The sequence below is a fragment of the Brassica napus genome, chromosome C8, assembly GCF_020379485.1.
Source record: "Brassica napus cultivar Da-Ae chromosome C8, Da-Ae, whole genome shotgun sequence".
NCBI classification, from domain to species: Eukaryota; Viridiplantae; Streptophyta; class Magnoliopsida; order Brassicales; family Brassicaceae; genus Brassica; species Brassica napus.
Window position 1 is genome coordinate 40,075,367 of NC_063451.1, and position 12,436 is coordinate 40,087,802.

The following is a 12,436-nucleotide window of genomic DNA, read 5'->3' on the forward strand; positions in this document are numbered from 1 at the left end:
CTTTCTCAAATGTTATATTGAGTAAATCGGAAAAAAAAGGAAGAAACAAGTTATATTGAGAATTGAGTACATCTCCAAATAGTTGCAGGCTTTTGTTTAAGCCCAAAATAAGCCCATTCCAATTTATATGTAGTCAGTCACGTGCACCTATCACGTGATCTTCTTCTTCTTCTCTTTTATTTACACATCGGGACGCGCTAGGATAGGGTTTTAGTTTCTCTCCGACGAGATTTGAGATGGCACTAAGAGGAGTATGGCAGCTCCAGAAGCTGGTAGTGAGCTACTGTAATTGGGGTGGCAGCAGCAGAGGCATAAGGTAACCATTTGACCTAATTTGTTATTTCGCGTTTAATCCCATTTGATCGATCAAATCAACATTCTCTTATTCACTTTGAAACTGGTGTGGATCGTTTTTAAAAACAGAGCCTTTATGGAATCAGAGTTACCTGCTGTGATCGAGAAGAATCCGCAGCTCGAAGTGGTGACGGAGCTCTCAAGGGGACAACATCCTTACCTCAAGGGCATTTACAGTAATGAATGAAATCAATATTTCTCCTTTTTTACTTGTTATAGTTCTTACAAGGGATCTTGAAAGTAGCGAACTTTACTTGTGATTTTTGTGTAATAGGGAATAGAAATGAAAGAGTGGTGTGTGTTAAGAACATGGATCCTGATCAAGTGCTTTTGAATGCAACGAGGCTTAGGAACTCTCTTGGAAGGAAAGTGGTGAAGCTGCGGACTAGGCATGTGACCAAACATCCCAGTGTTCAAGGCACTTGGACAACCGCTGTCAAATTCTGACAACCTTTGCGGGCCTTTTGTTCTTCTGCTTATTCGTTGCTGTAATGTTGCAATATCAGGATTCTTCCTTTGTTACCAATATTTGCAATACCAAGTTGTTTCCACTACTTGTTCTCTCTGGTTCGTTCCTTTTTTTCTTACAACAATGTTCTGTCTTGTTTTGGATCCGGTTAATGTCTGGGAAACATGATCCTCTTGTGTTTTGTCCGTTTCAGTGTTATGTTCTTCTCTGGGAGTCAATACTGTTCTGTGCAATTTCGAAAAAGCTTTCTTAGAGTCATGACAGTTCACTTTATTGCCTGTTCTTTCGTTAACCTATGTTAGCTGATGTTTGTATTTGTAAGGTTGCTGATAGTAACATGGAAAAAGTGCTAAGCTTAGCTCTATGTATGTTTGTTTCTCAAGTAGGCTAACACTTGGCCTTACAGGTTCAACAGGTTTGAAACCTCTACTGGATGTGCATATAGATGATATCCACAATCCTCATGAACAGTCTGATTAGGTCTTTTGTATAACCATGATACATGCTACAGCACTAGCTTGTACACCAACTCAGTCCACAAGAACTACTTGTTTGCATCATTATATATAGTGCATAATATACTAGAGTAGTTATCTCGATATTGTTCAATTTTTGGGGACAGTTGATCTCGAGGAATATAGAAAATCTATAGGAAAATGTGCACGTCTGTACCCATCTTCTGTTAGCACCTAGGATCAAAGCATTTTGGTAGTCCCCAAGTGTAAGCTATATTTATAAGATTTCGTGTTTGCTGACTTGCACTGAGGATCATGTAAAGACAACTGTCAAAAGAAAACTTATGTTCCTGCAAAATCTTCCTAGCAAACATCAAAATAATGAATAATCACATCCAACCCAAACACTGAAGCAAACATGTCTGAATCACATTTCCAAAAGGAAAGACAAAATTTTGACTTCTGCTATTTGTTTTCTCATTTCTGTTTTTGAATCTCTCCGAGCCAACCATACAAAACTCGGTTATTAAAATATAATTCAAAGGCTCTCGAACCGTGTCCTACACTCTACTCTCCAACACAACAGTTTGAGCTTTCTTTTTTATCATTTTATGTGTGAATGAGTCAGTTTTTTTTGGTGTGGCGAATGAGCCAGTTTAAATCTGTTTTAGATCATATAGTGCCTATTAAGCATTGAATCATGGACTATCTTGCTATCCTAAGTTTGATTCGTTCGGCTTTAGACATAGAGCCAGATTGTTTGGTTTACACGCAAGGTAACAAACTCCATTGGAGGGAAACATAGAAGAGAGAGAGAGAGAGAGCTGTGTAGCTAATAACTGGTGCTGTTGTCTTAAATAGTAAACATGATATTGATCATATGGAGACACTGTTATGCGACAAAAAAAACTATCCAAACCGAGTCAAACTGAACCAACCGAACTCAAACCGATGCAAACCAAACCAAATCATGTTATCAAACTATTCGGTTGAAGATATTCCCAACCCAAACGGTTTGGTTAGGTTCGATTTTAAACCGAACTGAATCGAAAAACCAATGTGTTTTGTAATTATTTAAATGAAAATTATTAGTAATACCAAGATATTAAAATCCTAAGACTAAACCCACGTAAACTGCCATTTTTTATTTATTAGCATATATTCTTCTAATCAAATATGTAATCATCAAAAGGTTCGATTTAAAAATGGGAAAGTTATCACTTTAGAGGTAGAATGAAATAGTTCAAATTAGTTAAATTTGGTTTGACTAAATTCTTGTAAAATCTTTTTGTGGTTTTTTCAAAGATTTTTGTTTCAGTTTTATATTGAACTAGTCCGTGCGCATGCGCGGAGTGTGAAATTTTAATAGAAATGTTTGTTTATTAGTAACTCTAGTGTTCTTCAACAATTAAATCATAATGTCATGAATCCCAAATTGTATATAGTAGTGGAGCTTTAATATAAGGTTGTTGAGTAAAGGGCTACCATTAACATAGGTGGTGAAATAATGGCATTTATTTCTAGGTTTACACAGTTAAGATTACTTACCAGTTACCATATATACTACCATTAACATAATTGCGGAATTAATAATAAATAAGACATTTAATATCATTTATGTAATATATTATACAGGTTGCTTCGCGTTATTTTTTATTTCAGTTATAAATCTAATATTACTCCATATTAATCTCAGGGGATGTCGACTTAAATGGACCATATTTTATAGGGGATGTCGACTTAGATATATACACTAATACACTAATGGTTCTTAATGGCATCCCTTATATTTCTTTAGTAATATTGGTCCAATTAAAAAAGGGTGCATGTGGTGCATGTCAACACTATCACTTAAGTTACAACTTAAAAATGTTCCACGAATAATATATAAGAGATTTAGTTCACATAATTTATGTTTTAAAGATAATTTCTCTTAAATATAAACTAAGAGGAACCCTATTAAACTGAACCAAAACATAAACCAAACCGAATATAAACCAAACCCAAACCGAACCAAACTAACTATGATTTATTTCAGTTGGAAAAATTTTAGAACTGAGTTAACCGAACCGAACCGAACCGAACTCAAACCGATCTAATAAAATAACAAGTGCCCACCCCTTTAGGCCTATGTGTTTGTTAATGAAGACAAAATAACACACTTTGTTATATATCTCTACAATATTATTTTTTGATAAGTCAGTTTCCTATGTAACGTTAATTCTTAGAATAGTTAATTACAATGATATCGTTAATGAACTAAAAATATTATAAATAATACCGTTATTATGATTTTTTTTTTAATTTTCCTTATTGTTTCATAATTTTTTGCTTTTAGTTTCCTTTTTTTATCATAATGTTTTCTTAAACTACTAAAATATGAACATTATATATAAATAAATTTAATTTAGATATTTTTTTAATAACTAACAATGAATATCTTTTGTAAAGAAATGTTTAAAAAAAAATATTTTACCTTAAATAATAAATACTATAAAAAGCCAAAAATATTTGCTATATATGTTTCTATCAAAAGCTTCATTATATAAACAAAATTGCGGTGTAAATTTTAGAAATTATGAGAACACTCAAACATGTCATCATCTTCTAACAAAAATCAAAGTACGTGCGAAGCCTTAAAAAGCATGATGTCGAAGATGTCAGATGGCCCTGAAAAGAAGAAGTTGGTGGAAGCCACTCGCAATGCTGCTGCAGCGAGAAGAAGACTCGCTGCTGCTGCAAGAAGAAGACTCGTTGTCTAGCTGCTGCATATTTTATTGGAATAAATAATACATCCAAAATCGAATTGAATAACCCAAGACTGAACCAAAATTGAACCCAATATCCTTTTTTGCCGCATAATTTTCTTTTAAAATATATAATTAAATAAATTTTAGTTAATCTCTATAATATTATTTGAGAAGTCAGTTTCTTATGTATTGCGATCATGTTAATTTTTACAACAGTTGATTACAAAAATACTTTTAATAAATTAAAAATATTATATCCAATCATCATTATTAAAATTTTATTTATTTTTAGTTTGATTTTCCTTTTCTTTATTATCTTTTCAAATAATATATATAATAAAAGTAAACATTATTTAATTAACTATAAATTTTATAAACGAAAAAATTATATCATAGATAATTTGATTTCATAAAAAAGGAAAATTCACGATAAACAAAATTTTAAAGGAAAAAAATTGAAATTTTAAAATTTGACAGTGGTAGTCCAAGTGCTTCAAGGCTCTAGGCATGTGACCAAACACCCCAGTGTTCAAGGCACTTGGACTACCGCTGTCAAATTCTGACAACCTTGCCTCCTAAACATATACTTTGCGTATGGTTTCTTCTTCTTCTTCTAGTTGTTGAATCGAGAAGTGGCTCGAATGTTGCAAGTTTTATTATTATCTGTGTTTGCCGTCCCAAGTTGTTTCTACTGTTACTTGAATCTTGTCTTCTTGTGAATAAGATTTCGGAAAAGTTTATTGGTAAAATTTCATTTTATTCTGATCAATTTGTTTACATTATTGCTCATTGTTTTCATACTGATTGTGATAGAAAGTCTTAGTTGGTGTTACTACAGAGAGAACTTAAAACTTTTCATTTCTTTGCAAATTTGTCACAAGTATGATAAATCAGACAAGCCCCTGTAATCATCCATCCTAACATATAGTTACGGCAGTCATATACATTCTGACATGTAAACAAACTGAAAAGTTGATGGTAGAAGAACTTGCACTGGAGGATGGATTGAGAAGCTGTTTTGATTTTGGTGAATTAGGACTTAGCTTGTGTTTTCTGGTATTGGAGGCAACGACAAAGCAGAGTTTTTATCTGTATCGCCACCGCTGCTTGAGGAAGAATGTGACTTAAGATGTGACAATGCCACTTCTAGCATCACTTCCACTTCTTTCTTGTACTGTTATCAAAACCAAATGTATCAGAATTAAACAGTGTTCTGGCTGTTTCTTAAGCTAGTCAGATCGGGATAAGGACACCAGACTAACCTCATCGATTGCTCCTGATTTAATCTTCGATTGCATCAAGCACCATTTCTTGAAATGTACACCTGTGAGATGAATACAAGTGTGATCATTTCATCATACATTGTGCCACTGCAAGTTTTACTCGACTACACACACTTTGGGATAAGTGGTAACTCTGAATAGTTTTAAAGAAATACAAGAGTCACTTACCAACTCTTACATCTAGTACAGAGGAAGTCTCCTCTTTCACTTCCAATCGCCATCGACAATGGACCTGATACAACCAAGATTCAAGAAGCATGGTTTGCAAAGAGAATGATAAATTCACTCATAAATAAACGTACCTCAAAGTAAGAACCGAAAGGAACATCATGCGGCTGTTGCACAGTTTCAAAAACCTGATAAAAGAGAAGATATAAGTATCAATAGATGGGATATCATTTCCTTTTTCATTTTGTTTGTAGCATCTATCTTACACGGGAAAACCCATTCTTACCAGCATTTTCTTATCTGGTGATAGAACAACGTGCTGCCATTCTGTCACAGCAGTGTCTGGTGGACACATAGGACTATTACAAATCGATCTGAACTTAATCTCTCTAACTTGACCATCATATTCTTCAGCAGTGTGCCAAGGCTCAATCTGAAAGATCACACAACAGAGTTCCAGAGAAGTTTAATCTGAAGAGCACAGCTTTTAAAGCCTATGTATTTGAAGGTTAATGATCTAGATGGTAATACCAAAATCTTACATTAAGATTCTTATCCTTCCTTGCAGATCTGTACTCATTAGTATAAGTGGAATCATCAGCCAACAAAACGTTCCGGAATTGCTCAGGTGTACTTGGGAAAACATCCTGCATACAAAAAAGTATGATGCATAAATTTTCAGAAAATATCTTTAAACATAACAAGAAGAAACAGATGCTTACATTGTAAATGGCGACAAGGACTTCCTCCTTGATGAAAGCCTGAAACTTTATAGGTACAGCTGCAATATCTACAGGAGCTTTAACTTGTACTTTACCTGCACCTCCTCTCTTAGAGCTACTATGTGCACGTAAAGCAGATTCTGCTCTCTCCTATAAGGGGTAATAATTAAGCCACCCAAACGGTGAAACATGTTAAAAGTTTCAGGCAACCACAGCAGTATCTTCAGGAGTAATGTATATAACATCAAATTTATTTTAGAAAAAAGAGAGATACCTTCTTCTCAGCTTCTAACATGGCATGGTAATTATTAACTCTACGCTGCAATGCTTTTAGCGTATGGTTCCTGTTCCAAAACGATGCAAATTTATACCTCACTCTACCTGAAATAAAAAACGAATTCAACATAAACATAACGAAGAACCATTACAGATGAAAAATTCCAAAAGCTTTGGTTCCTACAGGCAAAAGTCTAGGCAAGAAACCAAAAAATGTTCTCGCTGGCTTGTGCTGATAAAACAAGAACTAACAAAAAAAAAGTATTTGCTGACGATGAAGAAAGAGATGAAGTTTGATCTAATTAAAAAAAAACTGAAAAAAGTCTAATAATAGAAAATAAATCTCTAACCGTCAGGAGTCCCAAGAGGAGGAACACCATGTCCACCAGCGCCCATCCGTAGTATGATTGTTATCGCTGGGTTTATCACTGCATGTTGACTTCTGCGAATCTACAATAAACGGTTATCAGTTTAAATCAACAGGAACTTTTTAACGGTCAGGAAAAGAATACTACCTCATCTATATCCCCCAGAGGTACAACAACCTGGCAGAATGAGACAGGGAGAAAGTTATAACCATTGATTCATAGAACTAACACTCTATAGAAGCACTAACCTTCATTTGCTTAGAGAAAACATTGGAGTGGAAACATATGTGCCACGCAGAAACATATATTCGGCCATGATACAAGAACGACCTCTCGAGGGCACATGAATAGCTGTGCTCAACAACCTAAGTCCCATCTCAGGGACATGATATTTTTACTCAGGTATGAGATCACTACAGGAATAGAATTTAGTACTGATTATTATCTTACCTCATCAGGTAGGAGATCAAATATCGTCTGCAGAGGCCCTGGCTTTAGATGCACAATTGTTGGTCCTTGCTGATCCAACGTGACCCTTCTTCGTGCTCCAGCATATCCAGTTATAGCCCTACCAATGAAAATCCATTTTGTGTAAAGTCTTAAACCAAAAAGCAACTCTACTCTCTAAACAAGATAAACCCTTTGCTCAAAAATTTCATGTAGAATGGACTACCTAGAAGCATTCACAGGTAGTTTGACTGCATTAATGTTAAGACAAACCTGACAAACAAAACTGGATTAGCCTCTAAGGAAACAAGAAGGCTTCTTCGCTCGAAAAACATGCAAACACAAACTAGGGAAAAAAAGCATACCTGTCCGGATGGGCTATCTAATGAGTGCCACACCGGACCTGTCTGGCCTTCACGTTCGACGCTAACAGTTACTGAGCCAAGGACCGTACTTTTCCAAATGATATCCCAGTCATGAATTGTTACCTTGATCTGACATTTAAAAAAACATATGGTTAATTGTTTAAAAACGTATCTGGTAAACATAAGAAAAGTGGTTCAGAGGTTTTTGCTTTCGAACTTATCAATTTTAAATAAGTGTTTTTTCAGTATTGTGTACTACCAATTCATATTCAAGTGGATATTTTCATCCTATAAGATACCAAGGGTGACAATCAACCTTATGCCTAGGCTTAATTCTAAACAAGTTTAAGTTAACTAAGTGTTTCATGTATCGTCCAACCTTGACAGGAAGCTCATCTGTGGGAAAATTGAACTCTTCACCCCACATTGGATTCCTGGAGCCAGGGACCATAGAACTATAACAACAAGTAAAGAGATACATTAGACAGTCCCAAAGCGTAACCACTTCAACAACCATACCACCAATATACATTTTTTTTCTTTCTTTTTCGGTGGAGGATAGTGGTTGTTGAGAAGAAGCTACATGACAGCTTAAAAGAGCAAGAGAAAAAAAGTTGCTTTTATTTACAAAGTTGTAGTAACCTAACAAAATGAAAAAGAGAAGATTTAAAAAAAAAAAAAAAAAAACCTGAAACGCTTTTCTGATCCACAATTGAGAATAGCATAAGGATCTGATGTTCCATTTAAGTTAGCACCAATGAGATTCTTAGCAGCCAGCAGTTCCACCTGGAACAAAACAAAACAAAACAAAAAGAAGGATCCGACATTTATCTTCAAAATCCTTCAGACAAGCAGATGAACCAGTTTCAGACAGGACATTACCTTGATAATGTACGGAGCATTTGTCTGAGTGTCTCCTCCTCTCAACTGTCCTATCTAGACACACACAAAAAATCACGAAACTTGTTAAACACCTCTCAGATTATCACACTACCGCTCAATTTCAAAATCAGAACCTTGTCTTTGTCAAACATGGCGTCACCGGAATCATCGGGATTGCGAGACGGATCAAACCCAACATCGTCGTCTCCGCCGACTCTGTAAGCGAATAGCCAATAAGAAGCGATCAAGAAGGCCGAAGCTGCCACCGCAACCTCGATCTCCCACGTCGAAGGTACCAGAAACTCCACCGCCGATTGGACCATCTCCGATCAAACAGAGTGAAAATGAGAATATATGTATATCAAATTCACCGCCAGAGGATCACCATTTCAGACAGAGCAGAAGAGAAGACAGAAGTGAGTCTATAAAAGGGAGAGAGATGGGAGAAAAAAATGGATGATTTTTGAAGATGAAAGAGAGAGAACATAGTAAACTAAGGAATGTGGGATTTTGAGTTTACGGAAATATCCTTTTTAACTGTAGAAGAAACAGTTACTCCTTTTGTTTTTAGAAATATTGTTTTTTTTTTTTCTTGTTTTGAAAACTGGATTTTTAGATTTTAATCAATGTACTTCACTTTATTTAAAAACAAATAGTCAAATTTATGAAAACAATAGATATATTTAATAAAGCAACAATAATATACTTATTCTTATGATATATGTGAAAAGCTTAAAATTTTATTCTTTCAAAATTTTACATATTTTTTAATATTTTAAATTTTTAAAAACAATTTGATAATATTTTCGGAAAGTTAAATTTGAACAATTTTTTAAAAAAATCACTACTTATTGATTCTAACTTATATGAAAAATAATTATATGTTCTTTTCATAAATATCATTTAATATATAGACCTAGATATGGTTGACAAAAAAAATATAGACCTATATATATATATTTAAATTAGTCATAAATAAGTTTATATAATTTGATTCGTAACATTATATCCAAAAAGTATAAAACAAATTTAAATTATGAAAATTATTTACACTTTGATGTAAAATTTGTTTCTTAAAATTAATATTTTGAAACAGAAAAAGTATTATATATATTTATATTCTTTGGATGTGTTGAGATGAACATTAAGATTCAACCATAATCATAATGTTGGATGTCTTTTAACTATAACTAGATCTTGATCCGCACGACCGTGCAAATTTTTTTTAATACAAAAATATTTTAGGTTATACAATAAAATATATCAATAAATTAATATAATTTGGTGTTATATATTATTTAATTTTAGAATAATGTTTGTATGGAGTATAATTTTACTACTATAAAATTTATAAATTTTGTATTTTTGTAAGAAAATGTAATTTGAAAACATTATTATGTAAAAATACTGATTTACATAACTTTTTTATTTAGTGATTAATTAAACCAATTTAGTATAGTTGTTTAACTAATAAACCGAATTGATTTTTAACTTAGAGGAATACACAAACGTTAATAACAATAGATTAAAATCTTATATATACGATATGAATAAAAATCAAATGTTTCATATGTGAAGGGAGATGTAAACTAATTGTATTACTTGTTAAAAACATTTAAAGTTATAACTTCTAAGTGGTTTAGATTAAAAAGAAAACCACTTATGAAATAAGTCATAATTTATGTGCTAAATAGATAAGATATTTTTATTTTTGAATTAGAAATAGAAAAGAATATTTCTTTTTAAAAACATCTTTTAAAATATTTCTTAAATTTAGTTTTGAAAATTAAATCAATTTAAAATTGTTATTATCATTAAAATATTATTAAAAGTGTTTTATATAATTAATTTTTGTTTACAATCAAAACTAAACTAAAATTTAGTTTCTAATTATACTTTGTGATAATTATAATTTTAATTAACTAATTTAAAAAATATATCTTTAAAAGATTCTAAAAGATATTTGAAAATTTTTGTCAGATATTTCTTTAAGATATTTATTAGTATTTCAAATAAAAATAAAGATATTAAAAAATATTATAATTAAGTTATGTAAAATTTAATAACAGAAAGAACATTAAGATAGTTTTTTTTTAATAATAGAATCTTGGATGCGGTCCGTGATATTGGTGGTTGCTGTTGATACCACATTTTATCTTCTTCAAAACAACAAATACAACCCAGATCAGATTCAGTTTTTAAAAAAGGAAAAAAAATTAGAGAACATAACCCCTGTTCTAAAACTCGGTCGCCTAGGCGGCCGCCTAGGCGTTACGCGTCACTTTTCCGCCCTGATTTATGCCAAATCGGTTTAAAAAATCGGATATCTGATTTTTTTCCGCCTAGACCGCCTAAATGACCGCCTAGCCGCCTAAATGACCGCCTAGCCGCCTAGGCGGCCGCCTAATCTATTTTTTTATTTATTTTTTATTTTATTTTTTTATTTTTTTTTATTTTTTTTATTTTTAATAATATTTTTATTTATTTATTTGATCTAAAATTTTATAAATATCATTTATATTCATAATTTTGATGAAAATTACACTATATTAAGTTTATATATTCTATTTGTGTGTTTTATACAATCTTAAACATGAAAATGTATTAATGTTATACACAATTAAAGATTAACATGTTTTATAACATAGTAAACCATCTAAAAATTTCGCCCCGCATAATTTCCGATTAATCCCCGATTTTCTCTTTAGGCGCTAGGCCCAACCCGACCGCCCGACTAGCGCCTAGCGCGTTCCCGAACAGGGAACATAACACATTACAATCCTGCCAATGAAAAGAGTTGGTTGTGTCTCGCTACTAGTCGTCTCTTCATTATATGTGCAGAGTGACGTAGGAAAACCTAAAATGGATTTTTGGTTCATTGATAGTATGATTTGTTTTACTATTTAAAGGAAAAAGTAAATATTTAGCAAAAAATATGTAAAAAACCGAAGAAAATATTAACAAAATTTTAATAAAAAAAATGAAATGATTCAAGAAAAATAAAAAGAGCCCAAAGAAAAATGCATAATATGTGTTGGACAAGTATTTGTTACTATTAAATATTTATTTGTTGTTTTTACGTCAAATTTATAGAAACTTTACGATAATATCTGTCAAATTTTAATAAAAAGGAACTTTCTGAACATTTTCGAACATCTTTCACAACCTCTTCTGACGGCTCTTCGCATCAAAAGGCATTGAAATCAGATGGGAGAGATGGTGAAGTGAGGTCATACGCATGGACCAAAGCAATCAGATGAAAGAGATGGTGAAAAAGCCGAAGAAGATGCATAATATGTGTTGGACAAGTATTTATCATTATTAAATATTTATCAGTTGTTTTAACATCAAATTTATAGAAACTTTGTGACATCTTAAATAGTCAAATTCTTCTAAATAAAATATATCCTAAATAGTTTATTAGTTCTTTATGAAATTAGTGTATTAGTCCTTAAAACTTTTCAATAAACCAATCGAATTAATTTAATTTACAAATATAATATAATTCATAATTTATCATATCTCTTCGAGTAGACTATACATTTTAAATTAGTTTTTGTGTGTTTGAATTGATTCATTTTTTCTTGTGTGTGTGTGTGTTTTTTTTTTGTCAACTTTCTTGTGTGTTATAATTGAAACAAAGTAATAAAATTGGATATAAAGTATTAACAAAAGAAAACAAGTAAAAAAAGGCTACAATCTACTTAGATAATTTAACTGAAAAAACTATTTATAGAAACATAATTCTGTAAAATCACATCAACAACTAAAAAATGAATGAAGGAAGGAAGGATACAATAGATTTGATTGCTATAACCTAGTAAACCGGATAACGATCCATAAATTACACAAATCCAGTTAATTTATTCGGTTCGGTTGGTACTAATCGAACAAGAA

At 32.1% G+C, this 12,436-nt stretch overlaps 2 protein-coding genes across 2 annotated transcripts; one reads left to right on the forward strand and one right to left on the reverse strand.

Moving 5' to 3' along the window:
* The first annotated feature begins 75 nt into the window (after positions 1–75).
* On the forward strand, positions 76–1,081 carry LOC106429520 (54S ribosomal protein L51, mitochondrial). The gene is made up of 3 exons (XM_013870275.3): positions 76–316; positions 424–530; positions 629–1,081. Exons 1-3 carry the CDS (start codon positions 237–239, stop codon positions 799–801), a joined length of 360 nt encoding a protein of 119 aa, XP_013725729.2. The 5' UTR covers positions 76–236; the 3' UTR covers positions 802–1,081.
* Positions 1,082–4,865: 3,784 nt separating this feature from the next.
* On the reverse strand, positions 4,866–9,041 carry LOC111208880 (BAG-associated GRAM protein 1-like). The gene is made up of 18 exons (XM_022708487.2): positions 8,674–9,041; positions 8,540–8,593; positions 8,346–8,443; positions 8,037–8,112; positions 7,658–7,786; positions 7,519–7,565; positions 7,296–7,413; positions 7,094–7,210; positions 6,993–7,022; positions 6,828–6,927; positions 6,476–6,582; positions 6,202–6,351; positions 6,022–6,126; positions 5,766–5,912; positions 5,614–5,667; positions 5,480–5,543; positions 5,291–5,352; positions 4,866–5,202 (listed from the first exon to the last, which is right to left on the reverse strand). The coding sequence occupies exons 1-18, from the start codon at positions 8,860–8,862 to the stop codon at positions 5,068–5,070; spliced, it is 1,782 nt and encodes a 593-aa protein (XP_022564208.1). The 5' UTR covers positions 8,863–9,041; the 3' UTR covers positions 4,866–5,067.
* Positions 9,042–12,436: the final 3,395 nt, after the last annotated feature.